The sequence below is a fragment of the Mustela lutreola genome, chromosome 5 (genome assembly GCF_030435805.1).
Source record: "Mustela lutreola isolate mMusLut2 chromosome 5, mMusLut2.pri, whole genome shotgun sequence".
NCBI classification, from domain to species: Eukaryota; Metazoa; Chordata; class Mammalia; order Carnivora; family Mustelidae; genus Mustela; species Mustela lutreola.
Genome location: NC_081294.1, coordinates 98,209,944 through 98,237,161, shown reverse-complemented (window position 1 = coordinate 98,237,161; position 27,218 = coordinate 98,209,944). Strand labels below are relative to the sequence as shown.

General features: G+C 38.3%; 2 protein-coding genes across 4 annotated transcripts in view; one reads left to right on the top strand and one right to left on the bottom strand.

Annotated features, from left to right (window-relative positions):
* Window positions 1–27,218, bottom strand: part of BDP1 (B double prime 1, subunit of RNA polymerase III transcription initiation factor IIIB) — a 98,703-nt gene that overhangs the window by 16,653 nt on the left and 54,832 nt on the right. For 2 of the 3 annotated variants that reach the window (XM_059175190.1, XM_059175192.1), the window contains exons 23-30: window positions 24,876–25,077; window positions 24,427–24,617; window positions 23,037–23,424; window positions 19,465–19,584; window positions 11,813–11,849; window positions 11,246–11,338; window positions 9,444–9,669; window positions 8,283–8,440 (exon numbers count right to left, since the gene is read on the bottom strand). In XM_059175190.1, coding sequence (XP_059031173.1) covers window positions 8,283–8,440; window positions 9,444–9,669; window positions 11,246–11,338; window positions 11,813–11,849; window positions 19,465–19,584; window positions 23,037–23,424; window positions 24,427–24,617; window positions 24,876–25,077 — 1,415 coding nt within the window. The remainder of the gene's footprint in view (window positions 1–8,282; window positions 8,441–9,443; window positions 9,670–11,245; window positions 11,339–11,812; window positions 11,850–19,464; window positions 19,585–23,036; window positions 23,425–24,426; window positions 24,618–24,875; window positions 25,078–27,218) is intronic. The other variant, XM_059175191.1, reaches the window with a different exon arrangement.
* LOC131832326 (ubiquitin-like-conjugating enzyme ATG3) lies at window positions 3,479–4,729 on the top strand. Its single transcript, XM_059175193.1, is given in 3 exon segments — window positions 3,479–4,275; window positions 4,487–4,659; window positions 4,662–4,729. Coding segments are annotated over 3 exon segments (945 nt in total). The 5' UTR covers window positions 3,479–3,556; the 3' UTR covers window positions 4,715–4,729.

The following is a 27,218-nucleotide window of genomic DNA, read 5'->3' as shown; positions in this document are numbered from 1 at the left end:
GTGGTGATGCAACATGGAGGCTTAAGTGGGTAGAAGAATAAATGAAACAAGATGGGATTGGGAGGGAGACAAACCATAAATGACTCTTAATCTCACAAAACAAACTGAGGGTTGCCGGGGGGAGGGGGTTGGGGAGAAGGGGGTGGGATTATGGACATTGGGGAGGGTATGTGATTTGGTGAGTGCTGTGAAGTGTGTAAACCTGGTGATTCACAGACCTGGGGATAAAAATATATGTATATAAAAAATATATGTTTATAAAAAATAAAAAATTAAAAAAAAAAAAAAAAAACACGGGCAATAATTTCTCTGACATCAGCTGTAGCAACATTTTTCTAGATATGTCTCCAGAAGCAAGGGAAACAGAAGCAAAAATAAACTACTGGGACTGACAGCGAAGGAAACCATCCACAAAATGAAAAGGCAACCTACCAATTCAGAGAAAATATTTGCAAATGATACATCTGATAAGGGGTTTGTATCCAAAATATATACAGAACTTAAACAACTCAACACCAAAAAACAAAACAATCTAATTAAAAAATTGCCACAGATGGGGCTCCTGGGTGGCTCAGTTAGTTAAATGTCTGAATCCTGATCTCAGGTCTTGATCTCAGAGTCATGAGTTCAAGCCCTGTACTGAGCTCCATGCTGGACATGGAACCTATTTAAAAACAAACAAACAACAACAACAAAAACAAAAAAAGGGGTCTTCCAAAGAAGATATACGGATGGGTAACAGACATGAAAAGATGCTCAACATAACTAATAACTAACTAACTAACTCAGGGAAATGCAAATCCAAGCTACAAGATATCACAACCAGAATGGCTAAATACAAAAACAAAAACAAAAACCCAAGAAATAACAAGTGTTAATGAGGATATAGAGAAAAAGGAACACTTGTGCACTAATGGTGGGAATGTAAATTGGTGTAGCCACTGTGGAAAACAGTAAGGATGTTTTTCCAAAAATCACAAATAAAAATACGTATGATAGGGCGCCTGGGTGGCTCAGTGGGTTAAGCCGCTGCCTTCGGCTCAGGTCATGATCCCAGGGTCCTGGGCTGGAGCCCGGAGGGCTCTCTGCTCAGCAGGGAGTCTGCTTCCCTTCCTCTCTCTCTGCCTGCCTCTCTGCCTACTTGTGATCTCTCGCTGTCAAATAAATAAATAAAATCTTAAAAAAAAAAAAAAATACGTATGATAAATTCTAGTACTAAGTATTTACACAAAGAAAATGAAAAGACCAAGATTCCAAGGATATATGTACCACCCCAAAATTTACTGCAGCATTATTTACAAGAGCCAAGATATGGAAGAAACCTAAGTGCCCATCGGTACATGAATGGATAAGGAAAATGTGTATGTATACACAATGGGATATTAAAAAGCCATTAAAAAAGTTGTAATTGGGCTGTTTGTGAACTGGATGGACCAAGAAGGTATTATGGTAAGTGAGCTAAGTCAAACTGAGAGAGACAAATACCATATGATTTCCCTCATATATGGAATCATAAGAAAGCAAATATACAAATGAAGAAAATAATCGACCTATAAATACAGAGAACAAACTAATGGTTTCCATAGCAGAGGGAGTAGGAAGACAGACAAAATAGGAGGACAGACAAAATAAGAAGACAGACAAAATGGGAGATACATGGTTCCAGTTATGGAATGAATAAATCACGGGAATAAAAGGCACAGCATAAGGAATAGTCAATGGTACTAGAATAGCATCATATAGTGAGAAATGGTAGCTCTACTTGTGGTGAGCACGGCACAATGAACAAACTTCTTGAATCACTATGTTGCACACCTGAAACTAATATAATACTGTGTGGGGATGCCTGGGTGGCTCAGTTGGTTAAGCAGCTGCCTTCAGCTCAGGTCATGATCCCAGCGTCCTGGGATCGAGTCCCACATCGGGCTCCTTGCTCAGCAGGGAGCCTGCTTCTCCCTCTGCCTCTGTCTGCCATTCTGTCTGCCTGTGCTCACTCTCTCCCCCTCTCTCTCTCTGATAAATAAAATCTTTAAAAAAAAAAAATATATATATATATATATATATAAAATACTATGTGTCAACCACACTCAAATCAAAACAAATTGTTAATAAAAATAAAAAAGGTAACTTCAGCCTACACACTGAATTATCTTTTGGGTACTTCTGAACTCAGAGTAAGTAACAGAATTAACTAACTGAATCATTAAGCATTGCTGGCTGAAAGGAAATCCCAGAAATCAGGAACCCCAAAACAGGGCAAAGATGATGCTAACTATCCAGATCTTCTACCTACAGGGCTTAAGACAATCTAGACAGCCTACTATATACACTGTTTTCCTGCTCTTACTAGCATGTGAAGCAGATGGGCCCTTGGCAGGGAGGGAAGGTAGAAAAGGAAGTAGGAGTAGGATTCAACATGTACACCACAATCTAATGAGGCCATTAAAAAAAAAAAAAGAAGAGAATGCTAGGTAATCATATAGAAAGATTTTTTTCAATATATTAATCTTTAAAAAACAGAGTGCTACTGGGGGACCTGGGTGGTTTAGTCCATTATGTGTCTGCCTTTGGCTCAAGTCATTATCTCAGAGTCCTGAGATCGAGCCCTATATCAGGCTCCCTGCTTGGCAGGGAGTCTGCTTCTCCCTCTGCCTCTGCTCCTTCCCCCTGTTCATTCTCTCTCTCTCAAATAAATAAATAAAATCTTTAAAAACTCGGGGCATCTGGGTGGCTCAATGTGGTTAAAGCCTCTGCCTTTGGCTCAAGTCATGATCCCAGGATCCTGTACTCGAGCCCCGCATCAGGCTCTCTGCTCAGCAGGGAGCCTTCCCCTCTCTCTCTGCCTGCCTCTCCACCTACTTGTGATCTCTGTCAAATAAATAAATAAAATCTTCTAAAAAATAAAAATACATAAATAAAAACAGAGTGCTACAATATAAAGAACTCAGTAATAAAACAAGTTTCCCAATACAAAAATGAGCACAAATTTAGAGCACCTGGGTGGCTCAGTTGGTTAAGCATCCAACTCTTGATCTCAGCTCACGTCTTGATCTCAGGGTCATAAGCCCCGTGTTAAATTAAAAAAAAAAAAAAAATGAGCACAGATGTGAACACAGGTCTCTAAAGAAAATATAAAAATAAGCACATAAAAAGATATTCAGTATCAATGGTCATAAAAGAAATTCAAATCAAAACCAGGAGATACTTCAAACTGAGTAGACTATATAATAACAAGTGTCTGAGAGGATAAAGAGAAAGCAAAATCCTCACAAAATGTTGATGAAAGACACAATATTGGGCCGCCTGGCTGGCTCATTCAGTAGAACATGTGACTCTTGATCTCACGGTTATAAATTCAAGCCCCACATTGGGTACAGAGATTACTTAAAAATAGCCCCTCATCCGGTCCGTCCCATCACATCCTGTCTTGTCCCGTCCCCTCGGGTGCCAGTGCCGATGCGCACTGGTGGCAGCAGGGCTTTTTTCTGACTCTTGGTCCCTTCCCTGGCTGCCCTTCCTGACCTGTCGCAGGGCTGGCCACTTCTCTGGCCCCAGGATGCAGAATGTGATTAACACAGTGAAGGGAAAGGCACTGGAAGTAGCTGAGTACCTGACCCCAGTCTTCAAGGAATCAAAGTTTAAGGAAACAGGTGTTATCACCCCAGAAGAGTTTGTAGCGGATGGAGATCACTTAGTCCACCACTATCCAACATGGCAATGGGCTACAGGGGAAGAATTGAAAGTGAAGGCATACCTACCAACAGGCAAACAATTGTTGGTTACCAAAAATGTGCGATGCTACAACCAGTGCAAACAGATGGAATATTCAGATGAATTGGAAGCTATCATTGAAGATGAATATGGTGATGGGGGATGGGTAGATACTTATCATAACACAGGTATTGCAGGAATAACTGAAGCAGTTAAGGAGATTACATTGGAAAGCAAGGACAGTATAAAACATCAAGACTGCGCAGCAATATGTGAGGAGGAGGAAGAAGATGATGAAGGAGAACCTGCAGATATGGAAGAACATGAAGAAAGTGGATTGTTGGAAACAGATGAGGCTACCCTAAACACAAGAGAAACAGGAGAAGCTTGTAAAACTAAAACTGATGCTGGAAGTGAAGATGCTATTTTGCAAACAAGAACTTATGACCTTTATATCACCTATGATAAATACTACCAGACACCACAATTATGGTTGTTCAGCTATGATGAGCAAAGGCAGCCTTTAACAGTTGAACACATGTATGAAGACATCAGTCAAGATATGTGAAGAGGGGCGCCTGGGTGGCTCAGTGGGTTAAAGCCTCTGCCTTCAGCTCGGGTCATGGTCTCAGGGTCCTGGGATTGAGCCCCACATCGGGCTCTCTGCTCAGCGAGGAGCCTGCTTCCCTTCCTCTCTCTCTGCCTGCCTCTCTGCCTACTTGTGATCTCTCTCAGTCAAATAAATAAATAAAAATCTTAAAAAAAAAAAAAAAAGATATGTGAAGAAAACAGTGACCACTGAAAATCATCGTCATCTCCCACCGCCTCCTATGTGTTCAGTTCACCCAAGCAGGCATGCTGAGGTGATGAAGAAAATCACTGAAACTATTGCAGAAGGAGGAGGAGAACTTGGTGTTCACACGTATCTCCTAATTTTCTTCAAGTTTGTAAAGCTGTCATTCCAACAATAGAGTATGACTACACAAGATACTTCACAATGTAACAAAGAGAGCATAGAATCTATCAAATTATTGTTTCTATTTAAACAATTAACCCAGGGACGCCTGGGTGGCTCAGTTGGTTGAGCTGCTGCCTTCAGCTCAGGTCATGATCCCCACATCCTGGGATTGAGTCCAACATTGGGCTCCTTGCTTGGCGGGAGCCTGCTTCTCTGTCTGCCTCTGCCTGCCACTCTGTCTGCCTGCGCTCACTCTGACAAATAAATAAATAAATAAGTCTTTTGAAATAAATAAATAAATAAATAAAATAAACAATTAGCCCATAGATGTCACCACTGACCACATTCACCAATATGTATAATTTCTCTAATAAAGGGACTTATATATGTTTATGCATTAAATACAAAAGTTCCACTACCAGACTATTTGTTTAATAAAAATGAGTGTAAAGAAAAAAAATTTTCTTTAAAAAAAAAAAGGAAAAAAACAAAAGAAAATACAAAACGTTGCTACCACTTTTGAAACATTTTGGCAGTTTCTCAAAGGTTAAACATGGAATTACCGTATGTTCCAGCAATGCCACTTGTTAAGTATAAATCCAAGACAAATGAAAACTTATGTCCACACAAAAACTTACACATGAATGTTCTTAGCAGCATTCCTTGCAATAGCTAACAAACAGAAAACCACCTAAACGCCCTGAATGGACAAACAAAATGTAGTATGATGGAATATTTGGTAAGCAAAAGAAATATCTGATACATGCTACAACACAAATAAGCCTTGAAAACATGCTAAGTAAAAGAAACCAGACACAGAAGACCACACATTATATGATTCCTTCAATATGAAACATCCAAAACAGGAAAAGCTACAGAGACAAAGTAGATTAGTGGTTGCCTAGGGCTGGGAAGGGTTGAAGGATATAAGGAGTGGCTATTAATGAACAAGATTACACAACTTGGGCAATATACTAAATGCCACTGCAGTAAACATTTCATATGGTTTAACTGTATGATATAGAATTATCTCAGTGAAACTGTTATTTTCAAAAGTACTGAACAGGGGCACCTGGGTGGCTCAGTCCTTAAGCGTCTGCCTTCAGCTCAGGTCATGATCCCAGGGTCATGCAGGAAGCTTGCTTCTCCCTCTCCCACTCCCCCTGCTTGTGTTCCCTCTCTCGCTGTGTGTGTGTGTGTCTCTCTCTCTGTGTCAAATAAATTTTAAAAATCTTAAAAAAAAAAAAAAAAGTACTGAACAAAGGGCATCCGCTTAATGCAGTGGGTTAAGCATCCAACTCTTGGTTTCAGCTCAGGTCATGATCTCAGAGTCATGGAATTGATCCCTGAGTAGAGCTCCAGGCTCAGCCAGGGTCTGCTTGGGACTCCCCATTCCCCTCCCTCTGCCTCTCCACCAGGCACTCTCTCTCAAATAAATAATCTTAAAAAATAAGTAAATAAATAAATGTGCTAAATAGTATATACAATATAGTATTCTCATAATTTTGTTCTTTCTGAAAGGAATGACATATATTTAAATATGTTATATTTAATATATTATATATTAAATAATATGTGTGCTATTATTTAAATATATTGATAAATATATTAATATTTATATATTAATATTTAAATACATGTGTTTATGTATATACTGATGTATCTATCTATGTACCCACACAGTCCCACATTTAGATGCTTATGTCTATAAAATAATGGAAGTCCATGAAAAAAACTTAATGGCAATTTACCACTAGAGATGAGATTGGGGACTGGGAACCAAAGAAGTTTATTAAATTTTATAACTTGGGGACAATGTCTTACTTTTTGCCACATGCATGTATAGCTTTCTAAAAACTGTTTGCTTGAATATTCACGTATACACACACACACACACACACACATACACACACACAAAATATGACAAAAACGTTAAATAAATATAGTTAACTCTTGTACAACATGGGGGTTAAGGGCACAAAGCTCCCATGCGGTAGAAATTCTGCATATCTGAATCTCAAAAAACCTGACAACTAATAGTCTGCTGTTGACCAGATGCCTTACTGATGATTTAAGTCGATTAACATATATTTTCTAAGTTTTATGTATTAGATATTATATTCTTACAATAAAGTAAGCTCAAACAAATAAAATGTTATTAAGAAAATCCTAAGGAAGAGATGCCTGGGTGGCTCAGTTGGTTAAGCATCTGCCTTTGGCTCAGGTGATGATCTCAGGGTCCTGGGATCAAGCCCCACACAGGGCTACCTGCTCGGCAGGGAGTCTGCTTCTCCCTCTCACTCTCCCTCTGTGCTCTCCTCTCTCTCAAATAAATAAATAAAATTTAATTTAAAAAAAGAAAATCATAAGAAAAAGAAAATACACTGATAGTACTGTACTGTCAAAAAAACTCCATGTATAATTAAGTGTAAGCTTACATACAAGAGGTATCTGGATGTTCTTTGTTCCTTTTTTTTTTTTTTTAAGATTTTTATTTATTTATTTGACAGACAGAGATCACAAGTAGGCAGAGAGGCAGGCAGAGAGAGAGGAGGAAGCAGGCTCCCCACTGAGCAGAGAGCCCGATGCGGGCCTCAATCCCAGGACCCTGGGATCATGACCTGAGCTGAAGGCAGAGGCTTCAACCCACTGAGCGACCCAAGCGCCCTCTTTGTACTATTCCTTATTCTTGTAAGTTTTCTCTAAGTTTGAAATTATTTCCAAATAAAACATATTTTAAAGATTTTATTTATTTGACAGAAATCACAAGTAGGCAGAAAGGCAGGCAGAGAGAGAGGAGGAAGCAGGCTCCCTGCTGAGCAGAGATCCTGATGTGGGGCTCGATCCCAGGACCCTGAGATCATGACCTGAGCTGAAGGCAGAGATTTTAACCCGCTGAGCCACCCAGGTGCCCCAATAAAACTTTTAAAATAAAAGTTAAAAAAAAAAAAATCCATGTATAGGGGCACCTGGGTGGCTCAAGCAGCTAAGCATCTAACTCTTGATTTCAGCTCAGGTCATGCTCTCGGGGTCAAGATCAAGCCCCGCATCAGGCTCCATGCTCAGCACGGACTCTGCTTGGGATTCTCTCTCTCCTTCTTCCCTCTCCTCCCTGCTATATATAAATAAATAAAATCTTTTTTTTTAAATCCATGTATTGTGAACCCATAGGGTTCAAACCCATGTTATTCTGGGCTTTGGGTAAACTAAACAGAAAAACTATAATAATGACTGAAGCTAGTTAATGGATTTATTGGTTTTTTTTTTTTTTTTTTTTTTAAAGATTTTATTTATTTATTTGACAGAGAGAAATCACAAGTAGATGGAGAGGCAGGCAGAGAGAGAGAGAGGGAAGCAGGCTCCCTGCTGAGCAGAGAGCCCGATGCGGGACTCGATCCCAGGACTCTGAGATCATGACCTGAGCCGAAGGCAGCGGCTTAACCCACTGAGCCACCCAGGCGCCCCTATTGGTTTTTTTTTTATAGTTCATTCTACTTTTTGAAACTTTTTAATACTAAATTAAAATAATTTTAAATGAATATTCCATTTGAAATACTAATGCAATTTCTCTTGTAAATATAATTTTGTAGCTTTTTAAGGGAAAAAAATTTACCTCTTTGACTTTCTACCACTTCTCCTTTGTTTACAAACAAATTGGGAACTTCCTGATGAACACCAAACCTGCTGGTCCCTGAAGTCTTAAGATTTGGTTTAGGCTTGGGAAATCTACTTCTTATTCTCAAATTACTGGTCACTTCAGAAGTTGTATTCCTAGAAGAAAGATGGGAAGAGAGAAATCCATCAACCATGTAATAACTATCTCTCTCACCTTCATACATTCTGATAGTTATGTGCTACCTTCTCAGGTGCCACAATATCTGTAAGTGTTCATTTTTTAATACAGAAAATATACAGTGGCAATTTTACTGCAAGTCTGGAGAAGGGAAGAGAATCTGGACCATGTTTAAAAAACAGAGACCATATTTACAGAAAACTATTTCATTAAAGCTTCAAAGATGTACATATTACATTTACTTTAATATGCACACCATTAAGGGAGCCCAGCTGGCTCAGTGAGTAGAGCATGTGGCTCTTGATCTCCTGAGTTCAAGCCCCATGTTGGGTGTGGGGTCTACTTAAAAAAATTTATTAGGGAAAAAAAAAAATGCAAGCCAGAGGTGCCTGGGTGGTTCATCCAGTTAAGTATCTGCCTTTGGCCCAGGTCATAATCCCAGGGTCCTAGGATGGAGCCCCGTGTCAGGCTCCCTGTTCAGGAAGGAGTCTGCTTATAACTCTTCCTCTGCCTCTTTCCCCTGCTCATGCTCTCTCTCTCTCTCTTTCTCTCTCACAAATAAAATCTTAAGGGAAAAAAAAGCAAACCATGAAACTAAAACCAAACCAACCTATCCTCTCACTTTAAAGGCTAAGAAACTGGGGCACCTGGGTGGCTTAGTTGGTTAAGTGTCTGCCCTATGCTGAGGTCATAATCCCGGAGTCCCAGGCTCGATCCCCAAATCAGGCTCCCTGCCCAGTGAGGAGTCTGTTTCTCCCTCTCTCCTGCCTCTCCCCTTGCTCCTTCTGTCTCTCTCGTTCACACTCCCTCTCTCTCAAATAAATAAATAAAATACTTAAAAGAATAAAGGCTGAGAAATCAGCAATGCCTACTTTACACTTACACAAGTATTACTCAAAAGCTATTAACTAAAATGATAGTTTAAATATATTTATTAATTGAATACTGTAAAACTCAAGAGTTTAATAAAGCAAAATAAACCTGGTTGATACAGCGTTTTCCTTTACTTTCTCCACTAAACCAATTTCTTCTTTAGTACTTTGCTCTTCCAATACAATCTTGTTTTCTTCTAATGAAGAAGGAGATGTACTATTGACAGGTGAAGAAAGCTCCTGACATTCACGAACAATTTTGTGATTTACATTATCTGGGCTAAAAGGAACACAGCTTTTATCCTTTGAATGAACATCAAGAAGTACACATACTCCTATTACAGAAAAGAACAGAAAATTAAAATTGACCCAATACAAGTAGACATCCAAAGAAAATAAATCCCTCAACATTAAGCAACTGTAAAATTCTGTATTACTTTTAAAGTTTATTCTTTTTCGTTCTGAATTTAAATACGTGATCAGGGCGCTTGGGTAGCTTAGTCAGTTAAAAGTCTGCCTCTGGCTCAGGTCATGATCTCAGGGTCCTGGGATCTTCTCCCTCTTCCCTTCTCCCTTGCTTCTCCCTCTGCCTTTCCCCCCTATACATATGCTCTCTCTCTCTCTCTCAAAAATAAATACAATCTTAAAAAAATAATAAAAGTGATTACATATTTTATGCCAGAGATTTGACTTGTTCTAGGCCAAATCATTCTTACAGACTAGAATTCTTGTGCTATTAGAAGTAAAAATGAGGGAGGCCTGGGTGGCTCAGTTGGAAGTCTGCCTTCAGCTCAAGTCATGATCCCAGAGTCCCAGGATCATGTCTCACTTCAGGCTCCTTGCTCAGCAGGGAGCCTGCTTCTCCCTTTATCTGTGCTCCCCCTGCTGTGCTCTCTCTCTCTCTCTGACAAATAAATAATAAAATCTTAAGGGGAAAAAAAGGAAGTAAAAATGAATCTGTTATCTTGACTAACTACACAGCCTCAAATGAGTTTCAAGATAGGATCACCTTCATTCACAAATTTTTAAAACCTGTTTTTATGTTCTAGAGATTTGTGACAGGTCCTGTCACAAAAGCAATACTCTGCCATTGAGAAAGGAGCTGACCTGCATGGCTAAGTCAGTAGAATATGTGACTCTTGATCCTGGGGTCATGAGTTCAAGCCCCAACTGGGTATACAGTTTACTCAAAAAAAAAAAAAAAGAGAGAGAGAGAGAGAGAGAGAGAGAGAAATGAGACTGTGTAAGGAACACAGACCAGAAAATTTCCTGATAAATGTATAGTTATGGGGCTAGAAGTCTAACACCTAAAACAAATGGCAGGCCACTAATCTCCAGACAAAATAATTAACAGGACTATAGTTAACTATCCATTTAGTAGACTTAAAATAGAAGGTACTCCATAAGCTCAGCCTAAAATACTGTGAAAATCTGAGTTGACATATCTTTTGGCTCAGTCCAAACGAACAGAATAGTTGCAATTAAATTATTTCAGTGACTGCTACTGTCCCTTCATACTATATGTGATTATAGATTCACAGTTAACTGTGAAGACAATCCAAAGCAGAAGTCCCTTTGCTAAGGAAATATGTGTTAAATGATCAGTGATCAATGGGTTCACTTAATCAACGTTTATGATGAGAAAAGTAAAGGACTCACTAGATTATTCCAGGAATACAAAGTTTTCTTAATAAAGCAAGTGCACTATTTTGAAATGGTGGCCACTACATCTAAAGGAACTAAGTTAGACGGATCAATGTACACAGTATTACCTTTTTCTGGGGAAAAAAAAAACGACCAACTTCAAATGTAAAAGGCAGGTACTGACTGACTACTCAGTTGTGGGTATAATTTCTTAAAAGCTGTACGTTAAAAGGCTTTTCTCAGTTAAGACTTAACTTTCATTCTTACCATCACTCTGTTCTGCCCCGATCTCTGACTGCAACACTAGATCTCCCATTGCAAGTAACGTTATAGCAGCTTCAGTGCTTCCATCACTGGTACCTTGTGAAATACACCAACATTAAAACAGAAAAATGAAGCTGAAAATTGAAGTTTATTTACTTAGAAAATATTTTTAATTCAAGCATTTACTCTCTAGTAACAAGTTTCAATATCCTGCATACCATTAATTCCTTACAGCAGTACTGGTTACTACAAAACAAGAAATAATTAACTGTTAGCTTTTACTCACTGAAAATTCCTCCCTCCTACTACATAACTTAATACCTTCAAAGAAAATACATCTGGGCAGAATAGAAGAAGTAAGTAATATTTCTTTATTAAACATTTAACTCTTAACTCACTTCATAAAGTAATTATTCCAAGAATCCAAGTTTCTCTAAGGGTAACATATACAAAAGTTAAAATTTTGTTCAACTCTCCAGTGAAATTACTTACTTGCTAACTAACACCAATACTAAATCACTTTGTTAGTGTTAACCAAGTAGTTTTATCAGTTTCCTTATTAACAGTTACCTGTTTCATCTTGGGTATGTTCATCTGTGTTCATTTCCTAAAAGAGGAAAAGATAAACAATGTCTTACATATTTTCCCAAATATATGTTCTATGTCTCAAAATCCATATGTTTTACAGAACTTCAATGTTTCTGATTACAAAGGAATGCAAACTGTTTTCTCCCTACACAATTATTTATTAACATTTCATACAGAAGTAATTTAAAAGCCAAGTTATTTTGTCTCTTGCTCCTTATTTTACCTTTTCCTTGTATTACATGCAAATTTTTTCTTTTTTTTTTTTTTAAAGATTTTATTTATTTGACAGAGAGAGATCACAAGTGGGCAGAGAGGCAGGCAGAGAGAGAGGAGGAAGCAGGCTTCCTGCAGAGCAGAGAGCCCGATGTGGGACTCGATCCCAGGACCCTGAGATCATGACCTGAGCCAAAGGCAGAGGCTCAACCCACTGAGCCACCCAGGTGCCCCTACATGCAAATTTTTAAAAAATTTTTATTTATTTATTTGACAGATCACAAGTAGACAGAGACGCAGGCAGAGAAAGAGAGAGGGAAGCAGGCTCCCCATTGAGTAAAGAGCCCAATGCAGGACTCGATATCAAGACCCTGAGATCATGACCTGAGCTGAAGGCAGAAGCTTAACCCACCGAGCCACCCAGGAGCCCCTACATGCAAATTTTTAACTCTAATCATATTGCATTTACCATGTGCACCTACTATTCTTAATTTACTCCTTCACTTTCATAATCCTTGAGCTTCAGTCGTATCTGTCACTAGTTTTAAACCAGTAGAAACCAAAAACTAAAGAACCTGACAATTTTTCACACTAGGTGGCTTAAAACTTAAATGAATTTTAACATATTAAAAAGTTACATGATTTATGTCCAATATGATATCATAAGGAGCTCTGCTAACCCTCTCTCCAGTGAAACTGATGAAATTTATTAAAAACAAACATTTAAAGCCTCTGAAAATGTTCCGAGGGCAAAAGACACATCTTTCTGAGAAAATTGATGAAAATACAATAACAAAGTAGAGAGCCCGTGCTTTTGAACTAAGACTGCTCTCTCCCCGTTGTTCTTCCCAGCTCAGTGAAGCAGAGACCCCACGTCAGAACCTGCAACCAAGAAAACAGGGTCTTTTCTCCTTGCAGGTCCCAGCTGGAAAGCTTTCTTTCTAGAAAGAACAGGACTTCAGCTCCTGACACCACAAGAATCTGGTGTCAGATTCGTAATAGAAAACAGAATTATTTAGTATGAACTTGCACACAAAAAATCAATAAAATACCAGAAAACCAAACACAGCAACATATAAAACTTGGATGCAATTTTTTTAAAGACAATTTATTTGACAGATATCACAAGTAGGCAGAGTGGCAGACGGGGTGGGGAGGGGAAGGGAGGCTCCCCGCTGAGTAGAGAGCCCAAGTGGGCCTCGATCCCAGGACCCTGAGATCATGACCTGAGCTGAAAGCAGAGGCTTAACCCACTGAGCCACCCAGGTGCCCCCAAAATTTATTATTTAATATCAAAATTCAATGTAATACATGACATCAATACAATAAAAAGGTAAAATCACACGATCATCTCAATAGATGTAGAAAAAGCACATGACAACATCCAACACCCTTTCATGGTAATACTGTTATGCAAACTAGGAAAAGACTAGAACATCTTCAGTTTGATAAAAAAAAATAAAACATGAAAAGTCCACAGCTAACATCAAACTTAATGGTGAAAGGCTCAATACTCTCCTCTCAGACCAGTAATGAGACAAAAATGCTCACTCTCGCCATTTTTGTTCACCACTATACTGGAGGTTCTAGCAAGGGCAATTAGGTACGCAGAAATAAAAGACATGCTGGGGCACCTGGGTGGCTCAGTCAGTTAAGCAGTTCCCTTTGGCTCAGGTCATGATTCCAGGGTCCTGGGATCAAGTCCCTCATCAGGCTCCCTGCTCAGGGAGAACCTGTTTCTCCCTCTCCCTCTGTCTGCCTCCTGCCTACTTGTGTTCTCTCTGTCAAATAAATAAATAAAATCTTAAAAAAAAAAAGAAAGAAAAGAAATAAAAGACATGCTGAGTGAAAAACATTATAAGATGGGGCATGTGGGTGGCTAAGGTGGTCAAACATCTGCCTTCTGCTCAGGTCATGATCCCAGGATCCTGGGATCGAGCCCCGCACTGGGTTCCCTGCTCAGCGGGCAGCCTACTTCTCCCTCTCCCTCTGCCTGCTACCTTCCCCCCCACGCTTGTGCTCTCTGTCAGTATATGAATAAAATCTTTAAAACAGAGAAAAAAGAAAAAAAGTGTTATGAACTGAATTCTTTCACCCAGAAAGATATGTTGAAGTCCTAACCCCAGTAACATGAATGTAACCTTATTTGGAAATAAGACCTTTCTAGATGTAATAAAGTTAGAGGAGGTCATACTGGATTAGGGATGGCCCTATCCAATATGAGAGGTGTCGTTAGAAGAAAAAAGTCATAGAGATGCACATACAGGGAGACTACCATGTGGCACTGGAGGCAAAAATTAGAAATGTGCTGCCACAAGCCAAGGAAATGACAAGGTCTGGTGGCAACTGTTAGAAAGTAGGAGAAAGGCCAAAATGGTTTTCCCTCAGAGCCTCCAGAAGGTGGCACCTCGATTTTTGGACCAGCCACCAGAATGATAAAAAAATAACCTCCTGCAATTTTGAGCTACCTTGTTCATGGCATTTTGTTATAGCAGCACTGAGAAATCAACACAGAAAGGCAGAACTAAAAACCATCTCTAGTCACATGTCATGATCTCATATGTAGAAAATCCTATGGAATCCACTTAAAAAAAAAAAGGAAAGTAAAAACTATTAGAACTAAAGAGCTCATAATTCAGTACCAGTTAGTTTGCACATTTTAGGAGGCTTTTCACACTAACTATCCATCTATATAATTTATAGTTTGACATGATATGTTTGTTTAAAGAATTACATAGTATAGGGCGCCTGGGTGGCTCAGTTGGCTGGACGACTGCCTTCGGCTCAGGTCATGATCCTGGAGTCCCAGGATCGAGTCCCACATCGGGCTCCCAGCTCCATGGGGAGTCTGCTTCTCCCTCTGACCTTCTCCCCTCTCATGTGCTCTCTCTCACTGTCTCTCTCTCAAATAAATAAATAAAATCTTTAAAAAAAAAAAAAAAAAAAGAATTACATAGTATAAACTCATTAAGGTTACAGAGTATAAATTCACTAAGGATCTGGGGAAGAGAAGCAGCTTAATGTAGAACTAAGCTTTTAAAGTATGTTTATTTTTTAATTCTGGTCTTGGTACAAATGTTAGTTATGCCTTATTCTTTCACAATTAGATCACTATGCTGTGACATGGTTTATATTCATGGTGCCCTGGATACTTTTATAATTATTTGTTGCAAACTTGTGACTGTCCCTATTAACTTTCTTTTATGTAAGTACTTTGTGAACATTTCTTAAACTTTTGCTTATTTAATTCTGAATAAGAGCTATTCATTAAAAAAGAAAAAACTAAAGAGTTCAGCAAAGTTGCAGTACGCAAGACCAATATACAAAAACCAATTATATTTCTAGACACTTGCAATAAAGAACCTGAAAGTGAGGGGCACCTGGGTGGCTCAGTGGGTTAAGCCTCTGCCTTCAGCTCAGGTCATGATCTCAGGGTCCTGGGATCAAGCCCCGCATCAGGCTCTCTGCTCGGCGGGGAGCCTGCTTCCTCCTCTCTCTCTCTCTCTGCCTGCCTCTCTGCCTACTTGTGATCTCTCTCTCTCTCTCTGTCAAATAAATAAATAAAATATTAAAAGAAAAAAAAAATTTTTAAAAGAACCTGAAAGTGAGACTGAGAAAACAATTCTATTCACAACAGCATCAAAAATAACAACATACTTGATAATAAATTTAACAAAGGAAGTGCACTGCAAAGTATGAAACACTGCTGAAAAAAATCAAAGACAACCTACGTAAATGGGCAAATACGCATGTTCTTGGATTGGGAGACTCAGTAGTAAGATGGGACTAGCTCCCCCCAAGTGATATACAGATTCAATGCAATCCCAATCAGAATCTTAGATAATGTCCAGAAACTGACAATTTTTTAAAATTCATATGGAATGCAAGAGTCCCTCAAAAGCCAAAGCAATTCTAAACAAAGAATCAAGTAGTATGACTCACACTTTCCCAATTCCAAAACTTACACAAAGAAACTGCAGTCAATGGAGCATCACTGGTATAAGGACAGACATATGAATCAATGGAATAGAGACAAGAATTCAGAAATAAATTCACTCATGCACAGTTGATTTATTTTTTACAAAAATGCAAGGTAATTCAATGAGGGAAAAATGGTCTTTTCAAGGAAATACTGTCACAACTGTACAGTCATATGTAAAGAATGAAGGACTGTAACATCACCCCACATACAAAAATCAACTCAAAGTTGATTAATCAAGACCTAAATGTACAACTTTAGTGAAATCTATAAAACTATTAGAAGTGGGATGCCTGGGTGGGTGCCTGGGTGGCTTAGTGGGTTAAAGCCTCTGCCTTCACCTCAGATCAGGATCCCAGGGTCCTGGGATGGAGCCCTGCATCAGGTTTTCTGCTCAGCAGGGAGCCTGCTTCCTCTTTTCTCTGCCTGCATCTCTGCGTACTTGTGATCTCTGTCAAATAAATAAAATCTTAAAAAAAAAAAAAAAAGTGGGACGCCTGAGTGGCTCAGTCAGTTGAGTGTCTGACTCTTGATTGCGGCTCAGGTCATGATCCCATGGTCATGAGATTGAGCCCCCATGTCAGGCTTCACGTCCGGCTAAATATTCTCTCCCTCTCCCTGTGCCTCTACCCCCAACCCCTGCTTGTGTGCACACTCTCTCTCTCAAAAAATAAGAAATAAATAAAACTATTAGAAGAAAAATTGGAGTAAATCTTGAGGACCTTGGCTTTCACAAAGAAATCTTAGATATTACAAAAAAGCATGAATAACAAAAGAAAAAAGATAAATTGGACTTCATCACAATTAAAAACTTTTGTACTTTAAAGTGAACCATCGGGCGCCTGGGTGGCTCAGTGGTTAAGCCGCTGCCTTTGGCTCAGATCATGATCTCAGGGTCCTGGGATCGAGTCCCGCATCGGGCTCTCTGCTCAGCAAGGAGCCTGCTTCCTCCTCTCTATCTCTCTCTGCCTGCCTCTCTGCCTACTTGTGATTTCTCTCTGTCAAATAAATAAATAAAATCTTAAAAAAAAAAAAAATTAAAGTGAACCATCAAGAAAATTAAAATACAACTTACAGAAGAAAATATTTGCAAATCATATATGTGATAAGAGATTTGTATCCAGACAATATAAAAAATTCTTATAACTTAATAATAAAAAGACAAATAAACCAGTAATGTTAAAAAATGGGAAAAGGGGGGCGCCTGGGTGGCTCAGTGGGTTAAAACCTCTGCCTTCAGCTCAGGTCATTATCACAGGGTCCTGGGATCGAGCCCCACATTGGGCTCTTTGCTCATCGGGGAGCCTGCTTCCTCCTCTCTCTCTCTGACTGCCTCTGTGCCTACTTGTGATCTCTGTCAAATAAATAAATAAAAATCTTTAAAAAAAAAAATGGGAAAAGGTTCTGAATAGACATTTCTGCAAAGATGATATAAAAATGGCCAATAACCACATGAAAACATGCTTGATGACATGAGTCATTAGGGAACCCAAATCAAAATCATAACGAGGTGCCATTTCGAATCCACTAAGTATAGCTAGATCCAAAAAATCAAGTAACAAATGTTTGTAAGGATATAAAATTAGAACCCTCATACGCTGCTGGTGGGAATGTTAAAATGGTACAGCAGCTTTGGAAAACATTTTGCTAATTCCTCAAATGATTAAACATACAGTTACCATACAAGCCAGCAATTGTTCTCCTAAGAAGGTATCTAACAGAAAAGAAAACGTAATGTCAGAGGCCCCTGGGTGGCTCAGTGGGTTAAGCCTCTGCTTCCGGCTCCAGGTCAGGGTCCTGGATCGAGCCCCGCATCGGGCTCTCTGCTCGGCGGGGATCCTGCTTCTCCCTCTCTCTCTGCCTGCCTCTTTGCCTACTTGTGATCTCTCTCTGTCAAATAAATAAAATCTTAAAAAAAAAAAAAAAAGAAAGAAAGAAAACGTAATGTCAGTATAAAATCTTGCACGTGAATGTTTACAGCAGCATTATTTATAAAAGCCAAAAAATGGAAACAACTTAAATGTCCATGAACACATGAACATAGACAAAATGCAGTACTGTCTACAGGGAGAGTTATATGACCACAAAAAGGAATGAAGTACTGATACATGCTAGAACATGGATGAACCTGAATGCTAAGTGAAAAATGTCAGGCATAAAAGATCATATTGTAGGAGTCAATCGGTATGAAACATCCAGAATAGAAAATCTATAGAGATGGGACGCCTGGGTGGCTCAGTTGGTTGAGCAGCTGCCTTCGGCTCGGGTAATGATCCCAGCGTCCTGGGATCAAGTCCCGCATCGGGCTCCTTGCTCGGCGGGGAGCCTGCTTCTCCCTGTGCCTCTGCCTGCCATTCTGTCTGCCTGTGCTCGCTCTCTCTCCCTCTCTCTCTGATAAGTAAATAAAATTTAAAAAAAAAAAGAAAATCTATAGAGACAAAAAGTAGATTATTAGTTACCTAAGCCTGGGGAGGGTCGAGAGGAAATGGGGAACAACTGCTTTGAGACCTAAGGTATCTTTCTGAGGTGATGAAAATGCTCTAAAATAGACTATTACAATATTTACACCTACTTATAAATATACCAGAAACCAATGAATTATACTTCAGTGGGTGACTTATTTGGCGTGTGACATTAACAACTTAATGAAGTTGTTTAAAAGGGTGCCGCACCTGGGTGGCTCAGTCGGTTGAGCGTCTGCCTTCGACTGAGGTCATAATCCCAGAGTCCTGGGATCAAGGCCTGCATTGGGCTCTCTGCTCAGGGGGAGTCTCTCTCTCCTTCTGTGCTTTCTCTACCTCCCTCTCTTTCTCAAATAAATAAATAAATAAAATCTTTAAAAACTAAAAAAATTTTAAAAATAAAGTTGTTAAAAAAGTAGAATTTGCTGTCTTCTCCAAAAACAAGAGAAGTACTAACCAAATAGGGAAGAGTACCAAACAAAATGCAACTAAATATATTTTAAGTAATTTATATTTAATATAGATTTTTTGAGATTTTATTTATTTGACACATAGAGAGAGATCACAAGTAGGCAGAGAGGCAGGTAGAGAGAGAGGGAGAAACAGACTCCCCAGCAAGCAGAGAACCCGACACGAGGCTTGATCCAGGACTCTGAGACCATGACCTGAGCCGGAGGCAGAAGCTTAACCTTCTGAACCACCCAGGTGCCCCCATAATATAGATTTTATGCAACAGACCCTTAACGTAAATTTATGAGGCTCTTAAGAGTTCTTCAGGCACATACACAAAATCAATGCTTTCCAACTGAAACACAAAATCTATGGATTATTCACCAGTTTCTCCTATTCATACTCACAGCTCCCTACATGATAGAAATTAGCAAGAATGGCTCGTAAACTTAAAGCTTTCAAAATAAACCTCCATTCTTTTGAAAGTAAACAAAATATTAAAAACAAAACATAATAAAATGGGTGCTTACGACAGATAATGCCTTCAAATTTTCTTCTTGTCTCATCTCCTGAGTAGTCACATCTGTGTTTGACAGTGGATTTTCAACAACAGCTATGCCTATATCTGGTACATTCACAGTTATTTCAAGCTGTCAAAATGAGAAGTTTCATTATTTCATTTTGGGATACTAGTCAGTATAACAAAATGACTAAGTAAAATAAAGTATTAAACTGAATGAACAACTCACATTCATACACAATTAAAAACTGAAGTATAGTAACTCGACAGCAACTTGGCAAAGTAAAACATTTAAGGTTTTGGAGGGGTCTGTGATCCTTACAAACAGTAAACAAAATTTCCAAGGTAATCTCCTTAGTACCTAGCATTTCCCTGTCTATGATCCCCACTTTGTCTCTATGTTCCCATAATTTCTCTCACCAATCTGTGAACATTTATGCAGCGCTTCCTAAAAGCTAGAAGGCTACAGTACAGATACAAGGGTATAAAGCTGAGTAACTCAAGTGTAGTCCCTACCTTCAAGGAACTCACAATCTGAGAAAAAAGGACATGCAATTTTTTAACTATATACCATCTTCAGTGCTGTAATAAAGATGAGTTGAAAGCACTTGGAAAGATTTACCATGCATCCGCCTCTGCACCAAAGCAACTATGCTCTCCAACAACCCCATGATAGCCATGGCCATGGACATGTGAAAAAATTGAATTCATTCACATTTGCTCACATAATAGTCTTTTTGGTCATCGATCCCTATAATCTGGGGACTAAAGGACTAAGATTTCTCTCCTAGACTGTATACAAAACAATCTGGCTTCTAGTCCCTTATTTATAGAAAGGTAAGTATAAAAAACTATGATTCAACAGAAAGTAAATAAAGAGTCAAGTATGAAAATCTGCCTTCATGATATAATTAAAATAGTAACACTTATGCGTTCTGTATCTGTTTTCTCAGAAGCAAATATTAGAGAAAAATCTTTGCTACTATCCAGGATGAATGAGAAAGCTAATGTGACTTGAATAAACAAAATATTTTCTCAAGAGTTGGGAATGGATGACAAATGGAAATACTATAGATATCTGAAAGTTGGTTCTTTAAGGCACTGTCTAGTTTTAAAGCTTTATTTTTTTAAACAGCTTTACCGAGATACGATGTACATACTAAGAATTCACCCACGTAAAAAGTATATAATTTGATGTTTCTATAATATGCAGTTATGAACAACCATCACCACAGTCACTTTTAGAACATTTTTATCACTTCAAAAAAGAATCCAATATCCTTTAGTTATCACTCTCTTAACCCCTCATCTCCAAAACCCTAAGGCAAACCACTAATCTATATTCCGTCTCTACAGATTTTTCTGTTTGAGACATTTCATACGAATAGATAATTATGTGATTATATGATTCTTCTGCAACTGACTTCTTTCACTTAAAACGTGCCTTTCAGAGGCACCTGGGTGGCATCTGCCGTCAGCTCATGTTGTAATCCCAGGACGCTGGGATCAGGACCCCTCCTTGGGGCTCCCTGCTCAGTGGGAAGTCTGCTTCTCCCTCTCCCTCTCTAGCTCTCTCCCTCTCTCACCAAATAAATAAATAAATAAATAGATAGATAGATAAATCTTTAAAACAAAAAACAAAACAATGTGCCTTTCAACCAATGAAAATAGTAAAATACAAAACATAAAACTAAATGAATTCTCATGCTATGTTAACCGGCTGTCCTTGCACAAAAATTAACTTTCTGGGGGGGGCGCCTGGGTGGTTCAGTGGGTTAAAGCCTCTGCTTTTGGCTCAGGTCATGATCCCAGGGTCCTGGGATCGAGCCCCACATCAGGCTCTCTGCTCAGCTGGGAGCCTGCTTCCCCCTCTCTCTCTGCCTGCCTCTCTGCCTACTTGTGATCTCTGTCAAATAAATAAATCTAAAAAAAAAAAAAAAAACTAACTTTCCTTTTGTATTTTCTTGGTTTCAAATAAAACATAAATTCATTATCTTCATCTTAGAACTTTCAGTTTTAAGAAATTTCATTTTGCATCATTTTTATTTAGTTTCAACCATTCTAATTCATGAACTTTATAATATCTAGTATGTGATTATTAACAGTGAATAAATAAAGGTAGTTGTGGACTTCCATTCATCATAAATGTGAAGCTACAGATTCAATAATCCATTAATTCTGGATTTAACATTACTTGAATTGGTTTGAGTTTCCTACTTCTTTTGTTATCATCATCACTACTACCTCAGTTAATTCCTAAATTCTGTTGCAAATGACTCAGAAACAATCACAAATGATTAATACAAAAGAGATGTGGTTGTGCTGCTCTTTAAGCCAAGTAAATTACTAAAAATTGAAGGAAAAACAAAGATGGAATACTAGACCAAGAGGCAAAACAGGAGCGCTTATAACAAAGTAAGTCGAAATATTATGTTCCTCTATCATCTACTCATTAGGATGGCTATTCTGAAAAATAGCCATAATATAAAAATAGCCATAAATAAATAAAAGGGCTGGTGAGAATATAGAGAAATCAGAAGCGTTGTATACTACCAACAGGAAGGAGAAATGATACAACTGTTATGCTATGTATGCAAGTTTTTCAAAAGAGTAAAAACTGGTGTATAATTTACCATATAATTATGACTCTGCTTCTAGGTATAGCCCCAAAAGAATTGAGAACAGGACTTAGAAGAGATATTTGTATACCCATGTTCATAGCAGCACTCTCTACAGTAACAGCCAAAAGGTGGAGGCAACCAACCATCCACTGACAGATAAAAAGATAAACAAATGTGGTACAGATACATGATGAAATACTATCAACCTTAAAAAAAGAACACTCTAATTCAAGATGGATGAACACAAAAAGAACACATGCTTCAATATAGATGAACTCTAAAAACTTTATACTCAATGAAATAAGCCAGTCACAATGAGGACACACTGTATGATTTCAGTTACCTGAAGTACCTAGAGTAATGTCATAAAGATGAAAGCAGAATGGTGTTTGCCACAAGCAAGAGGGGAGGAGGTAATGGGAAATTATCGTTTAATGGGTATAGTTTCAGTTCCGCAAGATGAAAAAGTTCTGTGGATGAATAGTGGTGATGGTGTAGCACAATATGAATGCACTTAATGCCACTGAACTACACACTTAAAATGGCTAAGAGGATACATTTTACGTATATTTTGCCAAAATTTTTAACAAGAAAAAAATAAAAAGAAGTACGTCCCTTCTACACTCTCTACCAACCAGCCCCAGAAAACACCTGCCAAAATGAAAAAGAAAAACTAATCAGAAAATAGATTAAGCAGTCTCCACATACAAATGAAATTAGATTTCGATACTTATTATTATAATAAACTACCTCGTGGTGGACCTGGGTCACAGAGGTTATGTAATCACAGGAGGCTCCAACTGATTCCTTCAGATATTCCCCAGGCCTCAAACAAATTACATTTGGTAGCGGATATTTAGAAAATGAACTTTTCAAATCTTAATAATCACTTAGAAGAAACAATGATACGCTAAAAGAAAAAAAACAAGGCAAAGTTCTAAGAATTAAAAAAACAAACTACCTCTTCCATTGTTTCCTCGATCTGAGCAGGAACAGGTTCGGGAGACCTAAGACCAATGGGAACAAACACTGGAGCTTTGTTTACTTCTTCTGGAGCAAGATGGTAACTTTCATCTTCATAATCTGGCTCAAAATCTTCATCATCATCTTCATCTTCTTCCTGTGAAGCCCGAAGAGTCACCAGCGTGGCCTTGGAAGCACGAGGTTCCTTCCTAGAGGTCTTACTTCGAACTCGTTTTGATCCACGCCCTCTGGTGACACTTGGTTTCATCCTGCGATGCATTCTCCTTCCACCATGATCTACCTCACACTCAGAAGTAGAAGAGGCAGTTGTTCTTCGATCCAGACCAATTTTAGAGTAATTTGATTCTTTTAACAGCTGTGGAGAGCTGGATGTTTAATCAAAATAACAACAGTCATTATATGCACATGGAGGACATTTTAATGAAACCAAAATTTCAGAATGATATCCCACTTCAAGCATTTAAATTGAAAATGACCACAATTCATTAAGTCAAAAACTTACTCTGTGAAATGAAGAAGGAAATGTACTATTACTACCAGTTCCTTTTTCATTCTTAGTTACCTACCCGCAAATTTTTCATATTAAGTTTTTAACTCTGGGCCATTTTTTCCTTGCTATTTAAGTGAAGAGGGGATATAAGACTGGAAATTATTAGAAGAAAATGAGAAAAGGAAAATGGTCCAATAAAACAAAATGAGCTCAAAAAGAAGTGATACTCTGAGGGTTGCTGGGGGGAGAAGGGGTGGGGAGAGGGTAGCTGGGTTATAAATTTTGGGGAGGGTATGTGCTATGGTGAATGCTGGGAAGTGTGTAAGCCTGATGATCCATAGACATGTACCCCTGGGGCTATTAATACATTATATATTAATAAAAAAATTAAAAATTTTTTTAAAAAGTGATACTGGTGTATCCTACTGGGTAAACAGACTAGGTTAAAATAAAGAAGGAAAGGCAAAAAATCCACCAGAACAGTTGTTTTTTAGAACTTAAGTTCTTTTCCACTATTCTTAAAACCTATAGAACATGAGCACCCTTCAGGTGTATTTGTGACCCCACCTGAACTAGCACTTTAATTATTTAAGTAACAGATACTGCTACTTTGGTCAGGCTTCCACTCATGTCTAATACACTCAATATCCAGAAATTTTAACTGTAGGAAAGAAAAATCTTCCTAAGAACACCAGAAAAAGGTAAACTTTAATAAATAAAAATCCTAAGCGGGAAAGGAGAAGACCTGTAATTATCAACCAATCTACACTTTTCTTAACAAACCATGTTTTTACTCTACCAATAAGTTATGGCAAGATATCCATAAAAAGTTACTTTTATTTCTTATTCTGAAAGTATTTGTTAAATAAAACCTTACCTTGATAGTTTACTGAGACATGGCTCTTCAGCAACTGAAGACACAGAATTATCCCCTACGGTTTTTCCTCCAGCACTTCCTGATGGTCCAACTTCTAAATGAGCACTGCTTTTGGCCAAAGTAGCCTCCGTGGAATCTACACAATCTTTTCTTGCTGAAACCTCCAAAGATGTCAGAAACTCAGCCTTTTCCTTAAGTTTAAGAAGAAATAGCTCATATTACCAAGGAAACAATATTTACGATCATTTGGTTCAGTGGCTAGGCCTAAAGCTCTAAGTTTACACACATACAAGTGACTGGTTTCTAACTTTTTATAATATTAGAAGGTCACTCAATTTTTATAAAATTAGTTATAATACAAAAGACAAAACTATATTTTTAAAAATTATCTCCTTCATGATTTTGACAAAACAGAGCCCACCGACAAAAAGTATTTTTTTCAAACTTACTTTTTGAAGGAGGTGGGTGTCAGAATCTCGGGGCTGCAGCAAATTATCTTCTGGCTTCCTTGCCTCACTCTCATCTGCTCTGTCTTTTTCTATGCCTGGCTCATCTTTCTTACCATGTGCTCGTCCCAAATTTGGCTTAACCTTTCGGAACTGCCTTCTTACCAAATGTGCTGGACTAGGAACAGACCTTTTAGGTTCATGTCTAGAATGAAGTACAAATTATGATGAAAAAACAAAATCAGAATCCCATATCAACAAGAGAGCTGTTATATCAAACAATTTGGAACACAAAACAATACTGTGTTCAAAGAGCTGTTATATCAAACAATTTGGAACACAAACCAATACTGTGTTCAAAGCTTTTATAATTTCCATTTTCTGTATAGTCTGGAAAATAGTTTTCAGTAATATTAATCTTTTTTTACTTCACTCAGATTCTGGTGTGTAGTATCAAGGTACATTAAGTAATCTTCAGAGAGATAACTAGATACAAAAAAAAAAAAACCTGCCAGTAATTGAACATGAATTTCACAATGGTATTTTTTTTTTTAAAGATTTTATTTATCTGACAGAAAAAAAGAGAGAGAGAGAGCACAAATAGGCAGAGCGGAAGGCACAGGGGAAAGGGAGAAGCAGGCTCTCCACTTAGCAGGGAGCTCAATGTGGGATTTGATCCTGGGACTCCAGGATCATGACCTGAGCCGCAGGCATCAGCTTAACCAACTGAGCCACCCTGGTGCCCCCACAATGGTACTTTAAACAAATATCAACTGGGCTCCGACGCATGAACAAATATATAATGTCACAACATCCTTGGACCTTCTGGTTCGAGACCAGGCTTGAAAGCCAGAGTCCATTCTCCCATCACAGACCTATCAGTTTATGGAAAAAGGTTTACTAATAGCCACTGTCACAGGATCTCAAAATAATCATTTTGTGTCTGCCAAATCAGAAAAAGACAAGGTTTAATATTCAACAGAGTAGGTATAGTTCCCAAAACAACCCCTGAAGAGCTATCTTAAGTTCTCCTGGAAAATATTTTAATACCTGGCAAGGATCTGAATTCTGAATTAGAGAAGCTTTAAACTAATATAAACCTGGATATTATAAAGAAAATTAGGCATATAAGTATCTATCAGGAGTTCTCTGAAAAAAATCTATATTAAAGAACTAATTATTTTTTTTTAAGATTTTATTTATTTATTTGACAGACAGGGATCACAAGTAGGCAGAGAGGCAGGCAGAGAGAGAGGAAGGGAAGCAGGCTCCCTGCTGAGCAGAGAGCCCGATGTGGGGCTCCATCCCAGGACCCTGAGACCATGACCTGAGCTGAAGGCAGAGGCTTTAACCCACTGAGCCACCCAGGTGCCCCTTAAAGACTAATCTTAAGTAATATTTCTAACAAATTACCTAGCAAAGAAGTACTCAGTTACATTACCCAATGTTCCAACTCTGCCAAGCTCTTCTGGCAGCAAAACACCAAGGAAGTTCACTGGAAATTCTAACAAGGTTATGATGCTGGCTAAATACATTCCAATGTAGGCTAATGAATTTAGGAAAACAGATTATATTTAAAGTAAGTTATTTACAGTCACCTGTGATTCTATAAAGGCAAGTAAAAGTAAAATAAATATATAAACCTAACACACTACTTAAGTCAAAAGGGACAATAAGACAATACTGGACTTAGGAACAACCTAATTTAAAAACTATAAAGATTTTTACTCTAAAGAAAGCATCAGTCATGATAAAGTGAACAGCTGGAATAAATTTCATGAATAGAAAAAGGGTTTCAAGAGGAAAAAAAAAAGGGGTGGGGTGAGCTGGAGCATGGGTTTCCATAAAAAAATTAAAAGTTTGATTTCTCTCATTAAAAAACACAAAAGTTGAGCATAAAATCTCTTGAAACATGTAAAGTTTCTTTCAGGAAAGTCTGCTTATGTAACTACAAGAATCTGCTAGTCTGAAAGTCACAAATCCTGAAAACTTAAGTTTAAAAACTAATTTGCCAGTGTTTATTTTGAACAAGCCATTCAAATCCTCTTGGTCTAGCTAGTTAATGACAAATGAGAGCATTAGGAAAGGCTGAACTTGAAGGTCACTAACCTTTAAAGGCTCAGTAAGTCACAATCAAATACTTACAATGGTTTGTATTCCTTACAGTATAATCTGCCATTCTCCCTAGTCTGCCTTTACCCTTTCCTACATCTACTACTCTCCTTCTTTTTCCCCATTTCACACAGCTCCCTTCACCGTTCCTCAAACAAGCCAGGCATGCTCTCGCCTTAAGTACTGCGAAGCTGCTGTTCCCTCTCCCCTTCGACAACCCCTGGACCTGCTGTT